At 40.2% G+C, this 24,980-nt stretch overlaps 1 protein-coding gene across 4 annotated transcripts in view; it reads left to right on the top strand.

The window, feature by feature from the left end:
• Positions 1 to 24,980, top strand: part of LOC117429449 (talin-2) — a 120,651-nt gene that overhangs the window by 74,380 nt on the left and 21,291 nt on the right. For all 4 annotated transcript variants that reach the window (XM_058998622.1, XM_058998619.1, XM_058998620.1 and 1 more), the window contains 27 exons: positions 780 to 881; positions 1,276 to 1,352; positions 1,618 to 1,798; positions 2,356 to 2,469; positions 3,587 to 3,695; positions 3,966 to 4,174; positions 4,545 to 4,643; positions 4,830 to 4,997; positions 5,513 to 5,807; positions 6,886 to 7,052; positions 8,825 to 8,953; positions 11,027 to 11,140; positions 11,875 to 11,988; positions 12,903 to 13,037; positions 13,441 to 13,569; positions 13,718 to 13,820; positions 15,384 to 15,592; positions 16,434 to 16,553; positions 17,513 to 17,710; positions 18,516 to 18,655; positions 19,500 to 19,593; positions 20,292 to 20,381; positions 20,479 to 20,601; positions 22,135 to 22,278; positions 22,450 to 22,611; positions 23,274 to 23,414; positions 24,326 to 24,507. In XM_058998622.1, coding sequence (XP_058854605.1) covers positions 780 to 881; positions 1,276 to 1,352; positions 1,618 to 1,798; positions 2,356 to 2,469; positions 3,587 to 3,695; positions 3,966 to 4,174; positions 4,545 to 4,643; positions 4,830 to 4,997; positions 5,513 to 5,807; positions 6,886 to 7,052; positions 8,825 to 8,953; positions 11,027 to 11,140; positions 11,875 to 11,988; positions 12,903 to 13,037; positions 13,441 to 13,569; positions 13,718 to 13,820; positions 15,384 to 15,592; positions 16,434 to 16,553; positions 17,513 to 17,710; positions 18,516 to 18,655; positions 19,500 to 19,593; positions 20,292 to 20,381; positions 20,479 to 20,601; positions 22,135 to 22,278; positions 22,450 to 22,611; positions 23,274 to 23,414; positions 24,326 to 24,507 — 3,848 coding nt within the window. The remainder of the gene's footprint in view (positions 1 to 779; positions 882 to 1,275; positions 1,353 to 1,617; positions 1,799 to 2,355; positions 2,470 to 3,586; positions 3,696 to 3,965; positions 4,175 to 4,544; positions 4,644 to 4,829; positions 4,998 to 5,512; positions 5,808 to 6,885; positions 7,053 to 8,824; positions 8,954 to 11,026; positions 11,141 to 11,874; positions 11,989 to 12,902; positions 13,038 to 13,440; positions 13,570 to 13,717; positions 13,821 to 15,383; positions 15,593 to 16,433; positions 16,554 to 17,512; positions 17,711 to 18,515; positions 18,656 to 19,499; positions 19,594 to 20,291; positions 20,382 to 20,478; positions 20,602 to 22,134; positions 22,279 to 22,449; positions 22,612 to 23,273; positions 23,415 to 24,325; positions 24,508 to 24,980) is intronic.

Genomic DNA, 24,980 nt, shown 5'->3' with positions numbered 1-24,980 from the left:
CTCTCACTCTCGCTCTCCTCAGTAAATCTCCTGGTTTCCAATGCTCTGTACCCTAAACCTGTTCTCTGCAGTTTCCCAAATTAGAAAATGCATGTTAGGTACGGCAGTGTCAGGGAAGGGCGGCTATTCGAAGAGGAAGAGGGTGTTTGTTTATTTAACGCTGGAGACCAGCCCTTGGTGAAAATTCTGAAAATGTACAATAGCAGAAGAGACGTTTCATTTCCTGTCCAACACCTATAAAACTGTATAGTCTGTTTTAATAGCTTCCCTCGCTGATTTATGGCTTGGACAGAGAAGGCTGTGTTGTAAGCTTCAACGAGAACATGCTTATCAGTGTAATCTCATTTTAATCCTCCACCAGAGAATGAATGTGTGGTGTGTGTGTTTTTTTTTTTTAAATGTGATTGGTGTTAAATAAAATGATTTAAAATGATCAGAAATATTGTCCATTTTAATGTTTTCTAAAATACCTTGAAATATTCCGCAGATTAATTTTCAGATCTGATTTAGAAAATGTACTTCACTGCCGTACAAATGCAGTAAATTTCAGTAACTATTTGGCTATTTTTAAAACTCTTTCATATGGTTTCACAGACCCTGATTAGCACAAGTACCTAAGATTACCTGTATATGCACGGAATGTTGACTTGAAGCTTTTATGGAAACTGCGCGTGCGTGTGTGTGTGTGTGTGTGTGTGTGTGTGTGTGTAAGTAAGGAGGATGAAAAGACTGACTTTGTTGTGTTAGAAAGGGCTCAGAAACATTCTTTGTGTTCCCAGGATTTTGGGGAATACCAGGAGAGTTACTACTCAGTGCAGACCACGGAAGGTGAACAGATCTCCCAACTCATTGCTGGATACATTGACATCATCCTGAAGAAGGTCAGTGTGCTTTGACCTTTTACAGAAACATGTCAATAAAAGATGCTTACAAAATGGAAGAACCCTGACAAGGAACAGAACCTTGTAGTACGAACACTGGTCTAGGCCGCTGTAATTCTTAAACCATGCTTAAATGATTAAGTATCTGTGGCAGTGGCTTTCTTTAATCATTCATGAGTCTGAAAAGTAAATAATTGAGATGCCCCAGTCCCCAGTGTACATTAGTCCACATCAAAACCATTGCACAGTTTGGCACAAGCAGCAGTAGCAGTCTTGCTGTGAGAAGCCCAGAACTGCATTGCAGAGGGTTTCTTGTTGTGATGAGTTGTTGGTAAACTGTGTTTTTGGAAGGTTAGACATTTCCATGACTTTCTTCTTTTTTTCTTTTATACAGAAACAAAGTAAGGACAGGTTTGGGTTGGAAGGTGATGAGGAATCCACTATGCTGGAGGAGTCTGTGTCCCCTAAGAAGTAAGGCTAACCTCTCCTAGCTCCCTACACCATGCACATACATTTGCACCACACAGTATTCAGGCTTCTAGTTTCAATAGACACACTTCTATAGTAGATATTACAGTTGGGTTCAATTGAATAATGGGTTTATTTGATCACCTGTCTGCTAGAAAGTGGGCTGAGGCCAACTGAAATCATCCCAAAGTGGCCTTTTGAGTGTCAATAAATCAGACCTTCACTGCCGCAGCTATATTAAGGGGATCTTGCTCTGCTTGCTCGCCAGGTCAACGATTTTGCAGCAGCAGTTTAATCGGGTTGGCCGCGTGGAACACGGGTGCGTGGCGTTGCCGGCGGTGATGCGCTCAGGCTCAGGTGGACCGGAGACCTTTAACATGGGCAGCATGCCATCTGCACAGCAGCATGTTATGACAGGGCAGATGCACAGAGGTCACATGCCACCACTGGTAAGAAGACGCAATGCAGAGCTTTGCTTGGGCCAGTGTTTGTTATGCTTCCGTTCAAAGTTGCAGTTGCATACAGGACATACATTTTGCACTGCAAAACATAAAACTGACCCACAGTGAAACTGCTAGAGAGAGCATTTAGTAGCAAGAGGTTACGTTTTCCAGGCAGTAAAAAGTGACCTAGAATGCTAAACGATGTTCTCGGCCACCACCAGCATTATAAACACAGTTCTGCAGTAAAAACACCCAATTTAAAGTTTCCATAAATTTGAATATGTAGATGTCCCTTTTTTAATACAAATTTATTAATTGCATTTGATTGTAAAAATGCATTAAATTGTTAATTTAGGCAGCAACCAACCAGGTCTCAAGATTAAAAACAAAGGCCATCAGTATATAGATTTTTTTTTTTTTCTTTTACTACACAGATTCAAACATTTAAAAGACAGCTCCCTGGATTCTTACCATGCTGGAGCAGTGCTTTGTGGGTATTTCAAATGCGTTTACTTAGTGTAATATGTCATTAGCATTATTTGAACTTCTCTTCTTTTTAATAGAGCTCTGCACAGCAAGCTCTAATGGGGACCATTAACACCAGTATGCAGGCAGTTCAACAGGCCCAGACTGACCTTGGGGAAGTCGGGGATCTGCCACCACTGGGACAGGACATGGTGAGTTAACAGAAGTGAATGTTAGGAGGCTTGGAAAGATGCAGGGTTGAGCATTAAGTACTGCTGATGGGCATGGATTAAGTACTGCTGACGGGCATGCTGTTGCAAACACCATAGGGACTGTTGTGTCCTTGTTTAGTCTTGCAGGGGGTTCCCTGCGCAAGTGGGCAACATCCAGGACACCATGTTGTCTTCTGATCTTATTCCTGCTGTGCATGTCTGTGTAAGTTCCTCACTAGAGAACTGCAGAAACTTTAATTTACACAGAAGAGTACACAAAAAAGATGAGTTGTCCTGATGTTGGGTGCACTGAAAATGGCCCATGGCATGTTAATACAATCACAACTGTTTATAAAAGCAAATTTTCAGCAATGCTATGGACACAGGAGACAATAACACAAGTAGAAAGACTGTTAGAAAAAAATTAAAGATGCATGCCTCAAGTTGATGTTACTGTACAAGGGGAGCCTCAGTACATGACCACTTGTGCCAGGAATTGCAATTGAAGCAGGTGGTGAGTGGGTGGGGGAGGGGTAGTATTTAACTGCTCCAATAACACATTTCTTATTAGATGAGATGGCATTTGAGGGACAGAGAAGACGACCCAATTGTGCAACTCTTAAGTAGAAGTTGGTTCATTGTCCCAAGGGCAGATGACTTTAAAATGTAGCAAAGGCTGGCTTTTTAAATTAAATACCAGCGACACCAACCACATTACTGTATATGATTAATGTCTACTAGGAGGGGGACTTTAAATAGCAAAGCCTTGCTTGCAAATGCTAACGTGCTGTGTCTTCATTGTGAGGTTGTCTCTATGCATGCTATCACTGTACATTGAGATACTTGAGGAAGGCTGAGCCCCCGGGGTTGGTGTAGACCAGAGCTTCACCTTCATGCATAAACAGACCAGTGAAAAATGTAAAACGCAGTTCTAAGCTCCATGATAATATTAAACCGTCATTTGTCTCTCTCTCTTGTAATAGTCCTCAAAGTGCTGTAATTCTAAATCCTTGTAACTGAACAAAACAGAAGTATCCCGCTGCTGACCTGCTCGAATTCAGCCAAGGCCTTTCATTGTATCCCCTTTGAGATCTAATGTGTTGCTCTTCTTTTTCAGGCATCAAGAGTTTGGGTTCAGAACAAAGTGGATGAGTCGAAACATGAAATTCACTCCCAGGTCGACGCTATCACGGCTGGCACTGCTTCAGTTGTGAACCTTACAGCTGGTGAGCGACTCAGAGTGATGAGAGTACAGGATCACCAATGCTGTATGGCAAGGGAATGAAACGTTTAGAAATTGTTCCACTGTCAGGCCAATCCTGTAGTCTGTCATACTGTGTAAATTAAGAGAAAGTGGAGAATCCGGGATCTGTTACTTGGGTTAACACCATTAATTTTACCACAGCAGGTTTGGGGTAAACATTTCACTGTACTTTAGATAGGGAGAAATTGCAGCGCGCCAGTGACCTTAACCTTTAGTGTTTATGCAATCACAGGAGACCCAGCAGACACGGATTACACTGCTGTGGGCTGTGCCATCACCACCATCTCTTCCAACCTGACGGAGATGTCCAAGGGGGTGAAGCTGCTGGCCGCCTTTATGGATGACGATGTGGGCAGCGGGCAGGACCTGATGAAAGCTGCCCGCACTCTGGCTGGCGCAGTGTCGGACCTGCTCAAAGCGGTTGAGCCGGCTTCAGGAGAGGTGAGGCAGCCTGGACCCTGGTACACTGCTGTGGTAGAAAAAGGCATACAGTGGAGGAGCTGCCAGTGCCATATTTAGGAGCAGGGAAACATTTGGGCATAACCACTTTTCCAGAGGCAAGTTTATGCATCTGTACTAAAACATGCTGCAGAAACATTTTAAATATGTATGTTTTTTAAGATTGAATCGTCCTTGTGTTTTTTGTCTTAAATGTGTCATTTGTAGATTAGGTTAAGGTTATCTTTATCCCTGTCCTTTAGAAATGGTTGCAATATACAGTAAAATGCCTCTTGATCTTGGGTCTGGGAAGACCCCATATATACATCCAGGGAAAGAATGTTCTTATGACTCCGGTGCTTTGGTTTTGCAGCCCAGGCAGACTGTACTGACAGCAGCTGGAAGTATTGGACAGGCCAGTGGAGATCTGCTGAGACACATTGGAGAGAGCGAGGCCGATGAAAGATTCCAGGTGAGAGAACACACGGCTCCATTAACAAGCCTGGATGTCTGTCTGCACTCCATTCTGTCTTGGCTGTAATTGCAGTAGCTACTGGAACACTATAAGCTTCTCTAAAAATACAGAGAATTTCATAAGCGCTGATACTGTTACATTTTGTTTGTGTTTTCACAGTCACATTTCTTTTGCTTATTTCAGGATGTGTTAATGAATTTGGCCAAAGCTGTAGCCAATGCGGCTGCCATGATGGTCCTGAAAGCCAAAAACGTAGCCCAGGTGGCGGAGGACACTGTCCTTCAGAACCGAGTAATCGCTGCTGCCACACAGTGTGCCCTCTCCACATCCCAGCTCGTCGCCTGCGCAAAGGTAGGGTACCCAGAACAGAAGCACCAGGACAGCGCCCACACATTATACATTATACTGGATGCAATAAACACCTGCAGTGTGGACAAGTAGTTTGACAGAAGGACTGGGGGATGTCAATCCCCTGTGGACAGCAATCTATTGTGGTACAGTTCCAAAGCTAAGTAGAAATTGTTCAGTTTCTTTGCACTGGTAATGATTTGTCAAATAAATAAAAAAAATGGTAATATTACTGTTGTGCAGTATCTTTTCAGAAATTGAACCGGTTTTATATAGGCCGGTTGACAGTGGTACTGTAATTCACCCGCCTCTCTTGCCTTTCACCTTGGTTCTGATGTGATGTTTCAATGGTAATTAGTCAAATAAAATAACACCCCCCTTTTTTTTGCAATTGGCGGTCTCTGCATAGTGAGACCCAGGGTTGAAAGGCAGGGTTTACTCGGTCAGGATTGAGATGCCCTTGCAGAGTACCTCTTGGGGCACAGTAAATTAACCATACTGGCTTTGCTCTTCTGCAGGTGGTGAGCCCCACCATCAGTTCTCCGGTGTGCCAGGAACAGCTCATCGAGGCTGGGAAGCTGGTGGACCGGTCTGTCGAGGGCTGTGTCAAGGCCTGTCTTTCCGCCACGGATGACAATGAGCTCTTGAAGCAGGTGAACGCTGCAGCCATCGTGGTCAGCCAGGCCCTCAACGACCTGCTCCAGCACGTCCGTCACTATGCCAGCCGAGGGGAGCCCATCGGGCGCTACGACCAGGCCACCGACACCATCATGACAGTCACCGAGAGCATCTTCAGTTCCATGGGAGACGCGGGTAAGTATTGACAACGGAATCCCTTTATTCAGACCTACAAAATGGTTCTAATTGAAGATCTGTAAAACACAAGTGGCTTCAAATGTCTTGTTTTATTTTCTTTATTACATTTCCCTTAGTCTTCCATGGGCTTTGAAGTCATTTTGAGTGGTTCTGTGTTCTGTTGCGCCAGTATTGAGTTGATTTACCATTTTTCATTCTTCTGTTACCAGGGTTTGAACTTGCGTTGAGCTTGTCTAGACAAGTGCTGGGACTGAACAGCCTTCCTTATTCCATTAACATCATGTGATAAAGTAACTCTGCAATGCCCACCTACTCTTACGGGTTCAGTAGGTGGGGTTTGCAGAGGTCACATTGTCACACAATTTGAACAGAATAAGGATGTCCCAGCACTTCTTCAGACAAGATCAAAGTATGTTTTAAAAGCCAACATGATAACTTAATATGGGAGCAACAGAACTCAGAGCCACTCTGAATCATTGCAGACAGCATACATACACAATGATGGACATGTTAAAAAAATAAATAAATAAATATGCAATGACATGCAAGCTACTTATTCTTAAAATAATAGATTGAGTCTACAAAGTCAGTCATCTCAGAAGCTGCAGTGTTAATAATCAATAGTCCTTCTGAATAATGGGCATCATTTTACATTGCATTTCACTACAGCAACTGTTGCCAAGTACACCTGATCCACTTCTTAAGCAGCTTCAAACATTCAGTGAGCCTTTCCAATGGTGGCGTTACAGGTCGGGAATTCTTGTGAAGGTTGACCTTAGCAAGGCTTTGAAGCTAACAAACAGAGCCATATTTAATAAAGACTTGCCTTATTCCCCATGAGTTTTTTTTAGACCATGTTCTACAAAAAGAAACCAAGACCATTTAAGATCTTCACAGATTGAGGATCAAACACAGCAGTTGTTACCGAAAATAATGTTACTTTCTGTTCCCTTTTTTTGTTCTTTTTACTGGGATTGGTAACTGATACCATATTGAACACACAGCATGTTTAATTGATTGAATATTTTATTTATTTTTCTGTGATTTATTTAATTTCCTCCTTTTGTATGCGCAGGTGAAATGGTACGGCAAGCAAGAGTCCTGGCTCAGGCGACCTCTGATCTCGTTAACGCTATGAGATCTGACGCTGAGGCCGAAATCGATGTAGACAACTCTAAGAAGCTGCTGGCAGCCGCTAAACTGTTGGCCGATGCTACAGCCCGCATGGTAGAAGCTGCAAAGGTAAGAACAGTCTGTTCCTCCCACAATAATGTACCCTCTTATAAAATGTTTCTAGGAGGCCCACTTAAGTCTGTTCTTGAAAGAGAAGATAGAATATGGTGTTGCCAGTTGTAGCTTCGCTGCAATTCGCAATTATGTTGATATAAAGTGATAATGAATATGATCTTTATTACAGTTGGCTTTTCTGGTGTAGAAATGTCTGTGTACACCTAATGCAATGTGCCCTGTTTTGAAGCAAATTTTCAGTTAACTACTAATAACAATAATTGATGTTCCTTCTGCAACTAAGGTTCTTCTTACAAGTTTGATACCATTACAGCCTCTGTTATCCTCTCTTGCAAAATTGAGCCTTTAAGGTACACTTGTATGAGCTTTCTGGCTTTGTTTTAAATGATGTGCAGTGTGGTATTTTCTTTAAGTGCAAGGTGACCTTTCAAAAGCACGAACAAGTAAAAATAGGCTCTGACAGCCCCAGAGGTAACTTTTGTCTGTGCCGTTGAATGGCAGAATGATGAAAGAGTGTGTGTTTAGAGTTTGCTCCGAGATGTCCTATTTTTCTTTTTTTTTTTAACTCGGTAACCGTCTGCTGTTTCTACTGCCAGAGTCGTGCCTTTCAGTCTGCATCGGGTGAAATTTAATTAGATGGTTTTAGCTTTTGTCCCATATAACAGAGGGCCATGTCCACAAAGCATTTGCCACTGTGTTATGTTTTCAACATTTAAAAAATAGTGTGGCAGAACTAGCAGGAAACAACGATAGTAAGTTTGTGTGTTCTTGCAGCTGAGTCCATCCCGTAAATGAAATATTTAGAATGGGTGCTTATTGGACCATGTCAGTTGGGTTTAGGGAGGGGTTGGCAGAAAGGGCTGAATCCTGGTGTCGTTGTCAAAATGTATATTAAGCCTTACAAGTCTACTCACCAGCCATCATCCCAGACAATAAATGGCTCGGATATTATTAAAGCAAGAAACCTTGTCTCATGGAATTATTTCTGAGCTCCTGTTTAGATGTGTGTGACCTGTGACACATTCATCATGGTTTCTAGGGCTTTATCGAGGGATACATACATGGTTTCCTTGGTAACTGTCAGAAGGTAACAAGACACATATTTGTATGTGCCTTATTTTAAAAAAGTCAAACACAATCCTACCCAAAGAATTGCAGTGTTTATGTAACATGCAACCATTCTGTTCGTGAACAGAGAACAACTTAAATTTCTTTTTTTATATTGCTGGCAACACAGAGTGAATGTTAACAAGATAGTGCTGTCTCTTACTACTTTAAGATGCATTGTCTGGTTTTGCCCGTGTTACTTATGTGGCGGGCAACTAGAATTGAAAGAAGCTTCTTGGTCCTTTTTTTAATCGTTTCTACTTACAATTAAAATAAATAGCATTAAATAATAACGTAAGAAAATAAATTATTCTAGTTTTGCATCATACTTAACACAGCACTGATGAAAGCATGAGCGAACATTTGTCTTTTTAACTTTGACAAATGAGCGAACATTTGTCTTTTTAACTCCTGATTTGTGACCTCATCGCACAATACTGAGGAAGACATAAGCAGAAAGATTCTCATTGTCTGACCTCCACAATTTATCATCGTTTGACTTTGCAGATAAAAAGTGCATTTCCAGTGTCAGTTGTGCCGTGAAACATTTCTAAAATGCATAAACACTTTGACTGCCTCACTGGACTGTATGTATCCTTGTAAGTTAGTGTTCGGCTCTGCGCTGTACAGCTGGCTAACGTGACTGCTTCGGTACACAGGGGGCTGCAGCTAACCCAGAAAACGAAGACCAGCAGCAGAGACTGAGAGAGGCAGCAGAGGGACTGAGGGTTGCCACCAACGCAGCTGCTCAGAATGCCATCAAGAAAAAGCTGATCAATAGACTGGAGGTAAGCTGGAGCGGCTCTGTGCCAAACGCCCATGTGCAGCGATAGTTAAGAAGGGACCAGGATGGGGCAGTAAAGCCTTGGCGATGCAGCAAGTATAATTTAAAATACTGCTTAGAGACCAACTTCCAAAAGTACTTAAGCTACAAACTGTTTCATTCCATTCTTGTCCGGTCATTGTTTAGCAACACCTGCTTTTTAGTCTCTATTTTTTTTTTTTTTTTTTTCTTTAATATTTGTAATGTGTAATATAACTCTTACCACTGTAGTTGACGTCTTAAAACTGTTGTTTTTAACAGTATTTCATGTGCGGCTTCAGCAATCCTTCAAACAAGCTTCCTGTTATGCTAAGTACACTTCATACAGTAGATTTCTCATAGATTTCAAATCCAAGCAGCCACGTGCTTCTATTGAGCATATTTGAACTGAATGTTCAAATTGGTGGTGCACATTAGTGAGAGCTTGAAACAGAAATGCGGTCTGATTGGAGCCTGTCATTATGAATCTGGAATATTGATACGGGGGTTCTTGGTAGGAATGTACATGTATTGGATGTGCAGTGGACTCGCACTAATCAGAACCAGTTGAGAGCAGATGCTGTTCAGATTAATGATCTGTTTAGAGTCTGAACAATCCCAAACATGCCTTTGTCTAGTCTTTTTGTTTTACTTTTTTTTTATACAAAGACAGATGTAAATAGTTTTATATACTTTTATGAATGGTGATCCTGCTGTCAGCATGTTTTTTCATTATGGTAGCATGGTTGAGTGGGACCATCAGGGTTTGGATTAGCGACAGTCTACTGTATCAGTTAGTTTAATTCGTGTGCCATGCTAAATTGACCCCAACTGTGTTTTTGTTCGTTTCCTGAGAATAAATGTTGCTGGTGTATATACCAAAAAACAGAAGCGGATTGTAGAAATCTTGTACTATACTTCAAGAAACCTAACATAACACCCCAGGCCTGTTGATATGTTTAGTTTGACAATGCCCGCAATAGCATATATACAGTAAAATCTATATTTCCAGTCAATAGCTTTCCTGCAAATAACACCCCAGTGCCATGAAGTGTTGATATGACTAGAACTCAGCTGGTAGTAAGGTTGCCTTTTAAAGTTTGTTTAAGCAGCTTTAAGCAATTGTTTTCAGCTCATTTCCAACCCCCTTTCAACAGGAGAGCAGCTGTGAGCGGTTTCAAATAAATGGTCTGAAATTCCTGGCATTTACTGAAGATAAAGAATATAGCAAGAAAAAAAAAGCAACCAGGCACAAACCAAATACATATGGCGGGGGGGGGGGGGGGGGATACAGACTTGCACCGCCCCCAGCAGGGGGGAGTAACATAATTGAGTTAAGGACTGGGTGGCTGCTCATCAGAGGTACCATAGATGAAGACCAACTGAGCAGAGCTTGCAAGCTAATCTGTTCATTCACCCCCAACCTTCACCAGCAGCAGGGATCAAAAGGTTTCTGACATCTCACCAGGGGGTGAATATCTTAATGCTGGGTGTAAAATTATTAGCAATTCAGTTCCGTCAATACAGACATAGGAAAATGGCTAACCTACCTGCTTTTCAGATTGATGTAAAATATAGATGTAGTCGCATTTCCTTTATTAGAATTTACATCTGAAATCATACAGACTGCATACATAACAAGGACAACAATAACCGCTGTATGTACATTCAAAACCTGTACATTTAATAATTAAAAAATAATTCGTACCATTGGTTAGTTCAGCAGATATTATAAGACTGTTCTTACAAGACCGAGAAGTTACAGCTGCTCTGTGTTGAAAAATCCTAGCGCACTTGTAGATGAAGGCAAGGGAAGCTGACCCTTGAGCCCAAGCAATATTCCTCTGAAAAGCTTCATTTCCGGACCTCAGCAGGATACTGACAGTTTGATGAAAAGTGCTGACACGGCGAAAGAGCTGCTCTCTATGAATATTTTCAAATGGGATTGTACAAACTGTCATTCAATCTGACTGGGTGTGATGCTGTCACGCTGACTATTGATTTTGTAAGTGTGTTTTTTTTTCTATTCCTCTTTTCTTGTTATTGCCACTTCTCGTAGAATGCAGCTAAACAGGCTGCAGCTGCTGCTACCCAGACCATCGCCGCATCTCAGAATGCAGCAGCATCCAACAAGAACACTGCGGCTCACCAGCAGCTTGTACAGAGTTGCAAGGTACTGAATTCACATGCCAGATAGAGAATCTATGCCAAAAGTTCCAGATTATTAACTTAGATGGTTATCTATGTATACTGAATTTATGGTAACCACTTGTGCCATATAATATTTAGTCAATGTAGTAAATGGAGAGAGAATTAAAAAAAACACCTCTATATCTAAAGATTCAGTATCCAACAAGATGCTCATCAATCACTAGCAATATTTAATGAAGAAGAAACAAATTGAGAAACTGAAAACTCACTTTTAATAATTAGCAACATTATTTCAGCTTCCGTTGTAGAAGTGTTGTAGCTTATTAGTAAATGTCTTCCTTGCTATTTCTACCATGCTATCTGAAGAAGGCAGAAGTTAAAATGTTGTAGCTCATTTAAAATAGTGAGTTTTCAGTTTTCATATATATACTGGTAAAAATGAGCATGGCTCTATTTAACTAGGAACAGCTGTTACTTTGAAAGGGGAGACACTTATTTTTAGTTGCAGCAGTTTCAAAGATATAAATAAAATGTGTTTGTAAAGCTAGCCATGTTTTTCTTCAATAATGAGAATATCGACAGAGACAAAAATGAGTAAGTCTCGCGCAGTATAATGCACTATATGTAATAGTCCTCCCAGGTTATTTTACGATTCAAAAATTCACAAATTACTAAACAAATTTATGGGGGTTAACTCATTTAACACATGTTGTTGTTTTGTTTTTGAAGAGTCTTGCTGCTTCTCTGTTTCTGCAGGCTGTTGCTGACTATATTCCCCAGCTGGTGCAGGGTGTGAGAGGAAGCCAGGCCCAGCCAGAGGATCTCAGTGCCCAGCTCGCTCTTATTATTGCCAGCCAAAACTTTCTCCAGGTACCTGCTGTACCACCAGAAACGTCTTCAAGTATTTCAATTACAAAATATACTAGAACGACATTACTGTTCATTTATGAGCATGGGTGGGCTGCAGTGTGGAGTAGTGGTTAGGGCTCTGAACTCTTGACTGGAGGGTCGTGGGTTCAATGCCAGTTGGGGGACACTGCTGCTGTACCCTTAAGCAAGGTACTTTACCTAGATTGCTCTAGTAAAAACCCAACTGTATAAATGGGTAATTGTATGTAAAAATAATGTGTAAAAAAAAAGAATGTAATTGTATGTAAAAATAATGTGATACCTTGTAACAATTGTAAGTCGCCCTGGATAAGGGTGTCTGCTAAGAAATAAATAATAATAATAATAAATGTCTGCTTTAGTAGTGCCTTTTGCCACGACTCCTGTTGCTGTTCGTAAAGGCGTGCTTGTATTTTGCTAATGCTCTTCTTTACAAAGTGGCCAACTGCTGCTCAGTATATACAGAGCTTATCAATACACAGCTCTCGAGTTAAAGGATCAAAATATATTAACGAATAGTTTATAATGAAGATGACGATTTACTTTTCGTCCTTGTCCACTTCTTTTCATATGTGTTAATGTACTGTACTTTAACGCCACCGCCTTGGTAACCATTTGACATAGACTTCTTGTAGGCGGGGTTATATAAAAATAATGGTTAAAATCTGCTTACTAGTGTTTTAGCTCTCCTAACAATTATCATCCGCACGCTGAAACCAGAAGATGGTCATTTGAAGTGTAATAGGCGTACCCCTGTAACCGTAGACAAATACTATTCTCCTGACCGTGTTCCTGTAACAAGAATTCCATGTAGTGATTTTAATCATCATCATAACATTTCCAGTTAAATTTAAAATAATTGTATTCAATTACTTTTTTTTTTTTTTTTCCCCAAGCCGGGAAGTAAAATGGTGACCTCTGCAAAGTCAGCTGTCCCAACGGTTACTGACCAGGCGGCTGCCATGCAACTCGGGCAGTGTGCCAAGAACCTGGCCACTAGCCTGGCAGAACTGAGGAGCGCAGCACAGCAGGTAGGGGTGGGGGCAGACTGTGCCGTCTCTATTGAGTTACTGGCCGTGTATTTACTTGACTTCAGATTGTGTTTGAACTCAGTGTTCATAAAATGTGGTATATTGTGATAATACTTACTGTTTAAGATGTATATTATTGGGTAAATATTCACCACTAAAGTAAACCTAATCATTAAAACCCAGAGTAGAGGGAATTGCCGTTTAGTAGTTGACCACATCAGGTTTTTATAGTGATTTCATAATCTTTACCTATTACTGTTCTCAAATAAATAAATAAATAAATAATCAATACAGTAGTTGTTTCTTACTTGTGGTCTGTAGCATAGTCAGTTTTGAAATCTGTGCTGCAGTAAACTGTGGAGTTTCCATTACTTTTTATTTCTGTTTTTCTTATTTTGAAAAGGCGCATGAAGCCTGTGGTCCTATGGAGATTGACTCGGCCCTCACTGCAGTGCAGACTTTAAAAAATGAACTTCAAGATGCCAAGATGGCTGCAGCTGAAGGACAACTCAAGCCATTACCAGGGGAGTCTGTAAGTTTTGCTATTTGAAGATTTTCAATCTGGTTTCTTAGACTTCACTAGACTCCAGTGACTTGTACATTGATGTATACAGCTTGTTTTTGTGTTGCTCTTGTAAATGGATATTCCTACACAGCTGATGTGTTTCTTTGTTCTGCAGCTCGAGAAGTGTGCGCAGGACTTGGGAAGCACTTCCAAGGCAGTGGGGTCTTCAATGGCTCAGCTGCTGACCTGTGCAGCTCAGGGCAACGAGCATTATACAGGTGGGTATTCAAGTAGTATAGCATTATACACGGGACCAGATCAGGAGAGAGAAATTCCCATTCTATATCAAATGTACGTCTTACTTGAAAAATCAGTTTGCATGTGGATGAGTCATTTTATCCTTTGTGTGATGTACGTGAAATGGGATCGTGAAATGTGAGCGTTGCTATTTGTGAAATGCGTTGCCAAGCTACAGCAGCCAATTCTTTTCATTCTTGGTTTTGATTTCTCATGCTGTCTGGTCAAATACAAATGAACTCGCATGAAATATTTGTCTAATCAAAACATTTTTCTGAGGTTTTTGTTTACAGTTAAACGTTGTAATGTAATTGTTTCCAGACACATGGAATGTGGAGACAGACGTGCTGTCAAGGGTTAGTTGGGTTAGTGAAGTTAGCTAGTTGATGAATTTGTTGACCAAGCCTGTTTCATTTTTTGCCTGACCATTTTAGTTTTTGTTTCAGTAACTTTTTTTTTTTTACAGAGAGGGATGAGTGTATGCAATGTTGTTGATGCTAAATCACTGGAATCCTTTATAATTAAGACCCAGCTTGACAAAATTTTGAGATCAATCAGTTTCTTGGCACTGGATAAGCATTGATTGGCTGAATGGCCTCTTCTTGTTTGTTAACTTTTTTTCTTTTGTTCTTTCATCTGTTATTAAACAGACCTTGTAATTACAACACAAGTCAGGTCTTTGTTTACTCTTCAGCAAACCCTTTAACATGCCCTTTTACAAATTGAACCCTGTAGTAAACTGGATTCAGAAAAGGAACACAAACATGCAGATCTTTTTTTCCTCTTAATCTTTATTTTCAGTATTCTTCTGCTGACGTCAGGGAGGGCTTCAGGTCTGCTGGATAATTAAATGTGCAGATTTTCGCTGTATTGTATCTAGAAAGGTCACGTCCCTAAGTGGTGATGCATTATACTGTGAGACTTGCTCAAAAATGGTGTCCCTATTGAGATTTTGCTTATTGAAGCTTTACAAACCTATTTTATTCATCATTTGAACCTGCAGCAACTAAAGTGTCTTCACTTTCAAAGTAACAGCTGTTCCCAGTTAAAACACCGCAGAGCCATCGAAAGGTTGCTCTGTGATCCATGCTTGTTTTTACAGGTATTTTCATGAGGAAATGTTTCCTGACTTTAAGCAATAGTCTAAATCCTAAATGACACTGATAATTATATTATACTATAATTGTATTATTCTATAACGAAGGTGATTAAGAGCCTTCCTCTGCTTTGTGCTTGAGAAATATTTCTAATTGATAAGCGCTTACCCTCTGCTTCTGCAAACCATCATATCTCATGTCTGTGGCATACTTGAATTCATTATGAATCTAAAACAATTTTATTTGTGTAACTTGAAAACCATAAGCTATCCAGATATTACTCCTATGAAATTCTACAAGAATTCAAACAAATCCACGGCTGTTATTTTAAACAGTTACCTAGATAATTGAAGACTGTAAACTGGATGGCTTTAAAACAAGTAGATATAATACATGTAGATTGCTTGTCTGCATATTGAATTTTTTTTTCTTCTTTTACCCATTTAGGCGTTGCAGCCAGAGAGACTGCCCAAGCTCTGAAGACACTAGCCCAGGCAGCCCGAGGGGTAGCCGCCTCCACCGCTGACCCGCCGTCTGCTGGTGCCATGCTGGATTCGGCCCGCGATGTGATGGAGGGGTCGGCCATGCTGATCTACGAGGCCAAGCAGGCACTGGTCTGCCCCGGTGATGCTGAGAGCCAGCAGAGGCTAGCACAGGTCAGGGACTGGTTACTAACTCAATGTCCTGTTACTAAGAGGTAGATTCAATTAAAAAATTAATGACTTCTTTTCCTATATCTTGATTGGCTGTACATGCATCCACACATGCAGCACATGGTAGTTAGAAGAAAAAAAACTGTTGGAGTATCAAAATATTTAAGAAACAAAGGTTTAATAATTAAAATACATATCAAGTCTAACTGACCTGTCATTTTTAATTTGTAAAAACTGAAACTTTCCAAATCCCACATAGATCTTACTGTATGATTCTAATCCTCACTCTAATTCAGTCCTTTAGGGATAATCATATATTGGGTTACATAGAAGTGTAAACAAGGTCAATTTATGGTTGTAATTTGCATTTTTATTTCTTTGGATTCTGGGGCTTTGTAATTCTTTTAAGATAATTTATTAACAGACTGAAGATTTCAATATTGCAGACGAATGTCTGTGACCCATTTTTGGCTATAATAAAACTTGTAATACAACATCTAAGACTGAAGAAGAATGTTGGGGAAGATATTTTTGCATTTAAGGATTAAAAAGCAATAACACAAGTGGCAGAATATCATACAAGTCACCGGCAACATGGCTGGAAGTTGAAGCAAACAAAGTGGGGTGGCATAGTCGGCTTAAACAGACTGGGAATCTACTAGATGGGCCAGGGATTACTCAGGATTAGTTATTTATGACTGTGTCTCTACGTTTCCATACATGTTTGTGGTTTGATTCCCGTCTCTGTCGATGTTGTTTTCCAAATGATGACGCTTTGTACAAGCATATGTAATTGTATATGAATACAGGACCCCAAATGACAAGCCTTTATCTGCTTTTTAAGGTGGCAAAGGCAGTATCCCACTCCCTGAATAACTGTGTAAACTGCCTGCCTGGACAAAAGGATGTGGACATGGCCTTGAAGAGTATTGGGGAAGCCAGCAAGAAACTCCTCGTTGATTCTGTGAGTTCACCAGTCTCTGTGTTCACTGTGTAGAAGTTGCAGGGACACTATGTTGATCAAGACTCAAGACCTCATACAACAAAACAGGCTAAATGTTGCTCACAGATAAACTTCAAGTCACATTGGGCAGGTATTGTATCTGCATCTAATTTACTTATGATAATGCATGTTGTTTTCTTAAATGCTTTCTCACACAAGCAAGCTTATATTCATCCATAGCTTCTAAAACATTAGATTTTAAAACATATAACGGAGTAGGGATTATGAACTGAAGTACAGATGTGGAGGTGTTGGAGGGATGGCTGTTAGTACTTTTTGTGAAAGTCCAATATTTGTTGTCAGGAATGTTAAGTGCAGGAGTGACTGACTGACACTGTGTTATTGAATTAATACAGCTGTGTATTTTACCAGTGAATACAAATGCTGTCTCCTAAAAGATGAACTTCCCCCTAGGGATAAACAACAGATTTTGATTCTCCTCTTTAATGTTTTACGGCCATTATTTTGTTTTATTCAAGTCTGTTTTTATTAACTGTCATCATTTGGATATACAAATTAAATAATAGAACAATGGACAAATCCACATTTAGGAAAAAGGGAGAATGGAACTGGAAAACATATGTATTTGCCTAACGCAGCCAACCACACTGCTGTTAACAGTCATTGTGTGGGTTTCTGGTGCAATGGTGTCCTTTTTTTATTCCCTTTATAATTTGCAAAGCTGTATTTTACGTTTTCAAATCAACTCAACAAACCATTCACCAGTTATACACCTTACAAGCTTGTATAAGGGCTGCCAGAATCTATATAATCTCCCAGTGTCTAATGATCTGGGTTTTATTGCATTTTTAAACAGTTTTTTTTTTCCTTTGTGATGAAGGGCAGCCTAATTCTGGTTGAGACATACTGATATTCAACCTGAGCACTTAAAATAAGACTCCCTTCTTGTAAACTTGTAGCTTCCTCCAAGCAGCAAGTCTTTCCAGGAGGCCCAGAGCGAGCTGAACCAAGCTGCAGCTGACCTAAACCAGTCCGCTGGGGAGGTGGTCCACTCATCCAGGGGCACGAGTAGTCAGCTGGCTGTTGCGTCCGGAAAGTTCAGTGAAGACTTTGACGAGTTCCTTGATGCTGGTATTGAAATGGCTGGCCAGACACAGGTACCTTTACAGGGACGTTTTATGCCATCTACAGTACATTTTTTAATACCTCTCTATCTCTCTCACTAGTGTGTTTTTATCCTCATACTGGGATGTCAAAATAGAGATGTGATTGACCTTCTGACATCTTGTCTCCAAGGCAACTTTTGCATACAGTTGACATCTGGAAGCTAGAGTTCCCAACTCCATTCCAGCACGTGGTCCAATGATAATGATGTGATATCATGGGCTAAATTTGAAGAATTTTAGAAATGTGTAGTGCTGCTCTGCTGATCAAATATAGAATCTCTTTATCTGTAGGATTTTACAAGAGCAAAGAGGGTTATGAGTTTAATTTTGGTTTGATACAGTGCTTTGTTTTTTTTTTTTTAAATATTACAGCTTAAAATGGAATAATTCCCGGCATAAGTACATGTTTTATCAAATAAATCTGAAAACTGGCAAGGGTGACGGGTGTCTCTGTAGTTGATACAATTTAGAGGAACAATAGATTACTTGAGAATGACAGAAGAAAAGAAAAAAAATCAATTGAACATCTGGGCAGTTCAACTAGATAGGATGCTGGTGCCTGGCACTGAAGGTAGATCAGCTTTGATAAAGGGCCGTTTTGACAACAGAAGTATTCTCGGAAAATGCAGTTTTCTGTGACCCATGTGACCCAGACATTGTTGGAACAGTCTTCCAAATTGGATTCTGCTTCAAGTTAGATAATAATGGCCTCAGTCATTGAGACTGCAAGTTAAATTATATGCTTTGTAAGAAAATGGACAGTTTCCACACCATGTATGTACGTTTGTCCTCCCAGTCCAAGGAAGACCAAATCCAGGTCATTGGAAACCTCAAGAACATTTCTATGTCCTCCAGCAAGTTGCTCTTGGCTGCCAAGTCTCTCTCGGTTGATCCTGGAGCACCAAACACCAAGAATCTCTTAGCGGCAGCTGCAAGGTAGGAATTTCTATTATTCTGTAGCCTTAGTGTTGATGAGCCTGTATGGATGTCAGAACAGTCTTCAGGCTTGGAGGCTGAGATGCTGAAGAAGGTCCTAGACTCAGAAGCTACTGAGAGAGGCTGATTGACAGATCTACCTTGAATAGTTTTATTAATGAACTTGAGTTCAGCCTTTAGACAATTAGATTTCCTCTTTTTAAAATGGCACGTGTCAGTAATAATTAATGATAATTATTGTTTCTGCTGTATAGGAAAAGATCAGTTTTACCTGATCCAAGTAGTACCTTGACATGGACATGTTGTTTTTTATTATCTGAGCAAAGCATCAGATATCCCCATTTTCAACAGAACATAAATAAATAGACCAATAGAATTTTTATTTTAAAACCAAACTTCAGTAATGAAATGGGCCATACAAGTAATCAATGAAAAAGGATTATTACCCAAGTGGTATTTTTAATTATACACTATATATAATTTTCAGTTTTGCTTTAATAGATATTTCCCTGAAGTTTGCATTATAGTCTGTTTATATGAGAAACAATGTGCAGTTTTTACACACAAAAAAAATGCCTGTAATTGCTGTACTTACTCAACCTCTAGCCTGCAATTTGTCATGGCACTGATAATTATTAGTTTCGATTGTCACCTTGGTTTTTTTTAAACATATTTTTATTCCAGCAGGCTGTTCTAACATTGTTTTCCTTAGATCTACAAACTCGGGTTCAATTCGTTATTCTTCATGAGAAAGTCCACTTTGCAAACAGGGATAAGTTTGAAGCAAATATTGAAATTGTGTCTTGAGTGTTTTGAAACCCAGGCGTTCCCTTTTGTATTTCAGAGCTGTGACGGAGAGCATCAACCAGCTGATCACACTGTGTACCCAGCAGGCACCGGGGCAGAAGGAGTGTGACAATGCATTGCGAGAGCTGGAGGTACCTGCTGTAAAACCAGCCAGTCCATTAACACATCACTGCAGTTCTGTGCACGTACCCCGATCATTTCTTTAAATTAAACTACGTGTAATGGGATTTATAAATGTCATTAAAGCTTATCTATGTCCTACTAATCTAGAAAGCAGGTCATGAATTAACCTGTCACCAAACTGAATTAATCAAGGTGCCTCTGCCATTTTTTTTAAATAAAAAATCTTTTCTGGGGTTTACTGGTTGTTAAAAGCAGATCACAGCTTAGTTTGTGTCGCACAAAAACACAGCACGCATACAGCATATCTACCGTATAAGTGTGTGAGTGCATTTTCATGTTATTTTTCACTGCAGGCCCCCATGGTACCATACAGTTTTAGGGATACTTGGTGTCCCCCTGGCCCCGTTTCCACTTTCCATTTCCTGATCTTAGCTCAACAGCATAGCTGGCAATAAATGATCTAGGAGTGTTGTTTTCCATCGTACCCACTCACCTCTCCGCTGAGGAGTGTGCTGCAGTAAATGTGGTCAAGGTACCTGCAAACATTTCTGTGTGGACTGATTCTTGACTGACACACCTGGAACCCAAACTCTCAGCCTTTACCAAAACCAATAGTAGAGTTTCGCAGTTAGTGTTTCTGTGTTGGATGCATTGTGTGATTAGAAAAGTCCGTAACCCCACAGTGGCTTGCTGTTTCTCTGTACAGACTGTGAAAGGAATGCTGGATAACCCCAATGAGCCAGTCAGTGATCTCTCCTACTTTGACTGCATTGAAAGTGTGATGGAGAATTCCAAGGTAATAAGTCATAATGTTTTGGAAAGGGGTGGGGCATGGATATATTGGCTGCTGTTGGGAATTCTATTTCAGACATCTTGATTGTTTCCCTTCACAGGTCCTGGGAGAGTCGATGGCAGGGATTTCTCACAATTGCAAGACTGGCGACTTACCAGCTTTTGGTGATTGTGTGAGCGTTGCTTCCAAGGCTTTGTGTGGGCTGACAGAAGCTGCAGGCCAGGTAAGCTCAGGGGATTTCATTCCACACATCATACTATGTTTTCCCAAGGGCACTGTGGCTGTTTCATTGCGGTTTTTTATGGCTTTTCTACCAGGAAGGAACCTGGTCAGTAGACATCAAGAAACGCAGCTGAAATCACTGGAAAAATGACACTGTGCAAAGATGTAGTAATGAATTCATGAGAGTGGTGTGGCTGAGATTGTGAGCACCCCTGTGGACTTTGCTCTTGTAGCCCAGTTTCATATCTAACTCTGGCCGTCTGTTGTTTTGAACCCCTGGGGATTAGGGCAACATGCTTCTGAAATGCATTATTTGCTTGCAGCTTCTAAAGCATCTGTTTGGATTTCATTTTGGCACTTCACATTTGTATTACTGTGTACTCAATAAACTGAGACCATTTGCATCACCGTTCTCCCCATTCTTCCCATATTGCCTTTTCCGTTGCACTTATAAGGTGGAAAATAAGCACAATAAACATAATAACATATATTGTACATCGCTGTGGCCAGGGTTGCCAACTGGCTCCAGAATTTACGGACACTTTAAGCCAGGTCAGGTTTTTTTACTCGCCTTTCTAACCACGAATTCATTGATTTTTATTGAGCATGTAACATGAGTGTATATTGCTTGAGCTGTCACTAAAGGAATGGAATTGTTTTGCTAACTATTACTAAAAGCACACACCTGTCTGGGGGCGGGAATTACTTCCTGTGAGGATCGTTTCTATCAATCAGACCTATACAGCTTGCTGATTTGCTGTATTTGTCTGATTGGGGCGGGACTATGCGAAGCAGAAGTAAGTATTACATTAATAGAAACGTAACCCCAAGGTTAAACGAGAGAGTGCGGGCGAGTTTTCTAGAACAATGGAATTGCATTATTTTGATACATATTGTTTACTATATAGCATTTCAAGCAATATGATTTTTAATACATGTTATGATGCTCTCCGGATAGAATTGCCACCGCAATTAAACAATTGAACACATTTATTGAAGCCGCTCATGCAATTCACACCCAATTTACTTGTTGATTTAACATCAATTCATTTGTGGTTTAGTAGCGAGTTACAAAACCTGACCTGGCTTAGTGTCCGTACATTCTGCAGCCAGTTGGCAACCCTGACTCTGGCATACAAGACAGACACTTCAGATGCCATTTTGAGACGGAAATTGTCACTGAACTGATATTGCTTATGCCATTTTCTGGTTTTAATACAGTAACAGGTTTTTAAAATAAAGCATGAATATTTATTGTATTTACTAGAAGATATCCCAAACACCCAAAACCCAAGTTCAACTAATACTGGAAATTACAGTGCTCCCCCTTTATAAGGCGGCACTTTATACTGCAGAACAGGTTATAAGACGGTATGGTCATGGCTCCCATTTGCCCCATAATGCCATTACACTAGCACTTATATTCTCATTATAAGACAGAACACAAAGCGTTTTAAAAGGGGAACACTATATAAAACAAAACATACTTGACTGTTGCATAGCCTTAGTCTCTGGATCTCCCATTTCTCTTTAGGCTTCCTATCTGGTTGGTGTGTCTGACCCAAACAGCCAGGCAGGTCAACAGGGGCTAGTGGATCCCATCCAGTTTGCCAGAGCCAATCAAGCAATCCAGATGGCCTGTCAGAACCTTGTGGACCCTGCAAGCAGCCCATCTCAGGTAATAGAGTAACTAAGATATATATATATATATATATATATATATATATATATATATATATATATATATATATATATATATACATATATATATATATAAAATATATATATAGGTCTATAGGTCAAAGCATAAACAACAACCAGTGGTTTTATTTTATTTTTGCCTTTTCAGGTGTTGTCAGCTGCCACTATTGTAGCCAAACACACCTCCGCGTTGTGCAATGCCTGCCGCATCGCCTCCTCCAAAACAGGAAACCCTGTTGCTAAGAGACACTTTGTGCAGTCGGCTAAAGAGGTGGCAAACAGCACTGCCAACCTGGTTAAGACAATTAAGGTAAAGTGGGCTTGTAATAATCAGAAAGTATGGAGATCTTTAAATCTGGTAACCTTGGAAGGATGCTGGCAGAGTGCAAGGACATTGTTAAATCAAATTAGATATGATTTAATACTTTAAATGCAATAATAAAACTTAATCACAAAATGATGATTTTGTAAGTTAGTGTTCTTGTATTGCTGCCTCTAACCCTATATACTGTGCTGCTGGTGCAGATAAGTGTCAATCCAAGTAACTACTTCAGATCCAGCATAGGGGTTATGACCAGAGTGTCTCTGTTAGAAGAATGAAGTGATCGGTTAGAAATGTTTCTCTTTATTAAGGAATGCGTTTGCCCCAGCAGATTTTCTTATGTCTTATCCAGAGGTTAGGGATTTATCATTGTCCACACAAAAGCAAGAAGTAAATTTACAGTAAACAGTTTATTCAGAATTGCCCAAACTGATCTGACACATTCTCTGTACTGCATGTCTAGTTTGCCAATATACACTGTCACACTGGGCCCTGTTAACGATCCTTCAAGGCATAGGAGCAGCTAGAGATCCCAGCAAGCTACAGTGAATGCACCTCTCTCTTTTAAGTCCATTAAGGTGAAGTGTGATCTTGGTGAAAAGGTCACCCTGATAACCAAAGCTCCATTTTAACTCTTTTCTTTTCCCTAGGCATTGGATGGAGATTTTTCCGAAGAGAATCGTGACAAGTGCAGAGTTGCCACCTCACCCCTTATAGAAGCAGTGGAGAATCTCGCAGCGTTCGCCTCCAATCCAGAATTTGTCAGCATTCCTGCTCAGATCAGCAGAGAGGTACCATTTTAGGAGCTGTGTACCATTTAGAATGCTGATCCATTTCTTAACAGGTTCTTCCACAGCTGTTGGGATTCCACATTGCCTGTACATGATTATCAATTAATTGCCTTTGACTTGCTTTGGTTCAGACTAATAGACCATTTTTGTGGCTCCTTGTCTTTTGAGCAGTAATAATAATTTATTAAAGGATAAACACTTTTCTCACTATGGACATCCCCTGGCGTTCATTAGCTTTTCATTGCAGGCAGTGGTTGCATGTTGCCTGGAAGCCAAAAAATAAGCAAAACCCTTTAATCTTAACCTTGAGCCACAGTATGCCCATCTCCAAGAATGGACAGCATGCAAGGAAGAGGAAGTCATTTCTGCCCTCCCAGGATGCACCTGGGGTAGTTGGTCCATGTGCACTTTGAGTAGGGTTTAACAGTTTAGAATGTAAACATTAATCAGGATTGTGTGATGTTAAAAATATGCATGTAAAATAAAGATGAAAGTACCTTTACTGTTTAAGTTGTAAATGTACATTGTAATGCAAATTTATTTCATATTTAAAACACATTCAACAGTTGTCCATTTGCACATACATTTTGAAGTAATGCCCAGCAGAGAGAAAGAAGCAGCACTTTAATAGAGGGCTTCTTATGTTTAAACCTTTTTATACAGAATGTCTTCTCTCTAACTGAGAGAAGTTATCATATTATGCATAACAGTTTCACCTTTACTATAGGAGACTCAAAATGGTTGTTCTGAAAAGAGGCATTTTTCCCCACATCAAATATTCATGTATTCTGAAGATGCTTTTAATGTGTGTTAATACTCGTAAGATGGTGTGGTTTGAAATTATGGGATGCTTTTTGCAAAATAGTATGTATACGTATGTTTCTAGTGGTTTCTTCTGGTGTTGTCTACAGGGGTGTGCAGCCCAGGAACCAATCCTGTACTCTGCTAGATCCATGCTGGACAGTTCATCTCTCCTCCTTAAAACAGCTCGCTCATTGGTTATCAATCCCAAGGATCCTCCTACCTGGTCTATATTGGCTGGCCATTCACGCACAGTGTCAGACTCTATCAAGAGCCTTATCACATCAATCAGGTGGGTGATTTAATAAGAACATTCTTAAATCAAAAGAATCAAATGAGAAATTGTATTTAACATAAGTTAAATTGTGTAATGCAATGGTAAGCCAACCAGGAGAAGATAGATAGACAGGCATTAACAGAGTAGCTGTACAGTTTTGTCTGACGGTTTTGATGTGCGGGTTATATGAACAACTGCATTTTGAAGGCTTGGTAGCTGGTGAACTAGCAAATGGCTGGTGGAAGTAATTTGATCTGTCACTTTCTATTCCGTGCAACTAAAATGCATGGTGTAGGAAAGCTTTCCTTTTTTTAAGAAATCCAAGTTGGGCAGAATACACTGATGCTGAAGTGAGTGGGATGTTAACATTATTATCTGATGGAAAATAATTTCCTTTTTGTGGTGTGCTCTATTTCACCCCCACATCTCTTCTGCTTTTAAATATTTTTTTTGTTGGGTCAGATAAGGTACTTTAGTCTCAAGCTCAT

The sequence above is a fragment of the Acipenser ruthenus genome, chromosome 24 (genome assembly GCF_902713425.1).
Source record: "Acipenser ruthenus chromosome 24, fAciRut3.2 maternal haplotype, whole genome shotgun sequence".
Classification (NCBI taxonomy): domain Eukaryota; kingdom Metazoa; phylum Chordata; class Actinopteri; order Acipenseriformes; family Acipenseridae; genus Acipenser; species Acipenser ruthenus.
This window is presented reverse-complemented; position numbering and strand designations above follow the sequence as displayed.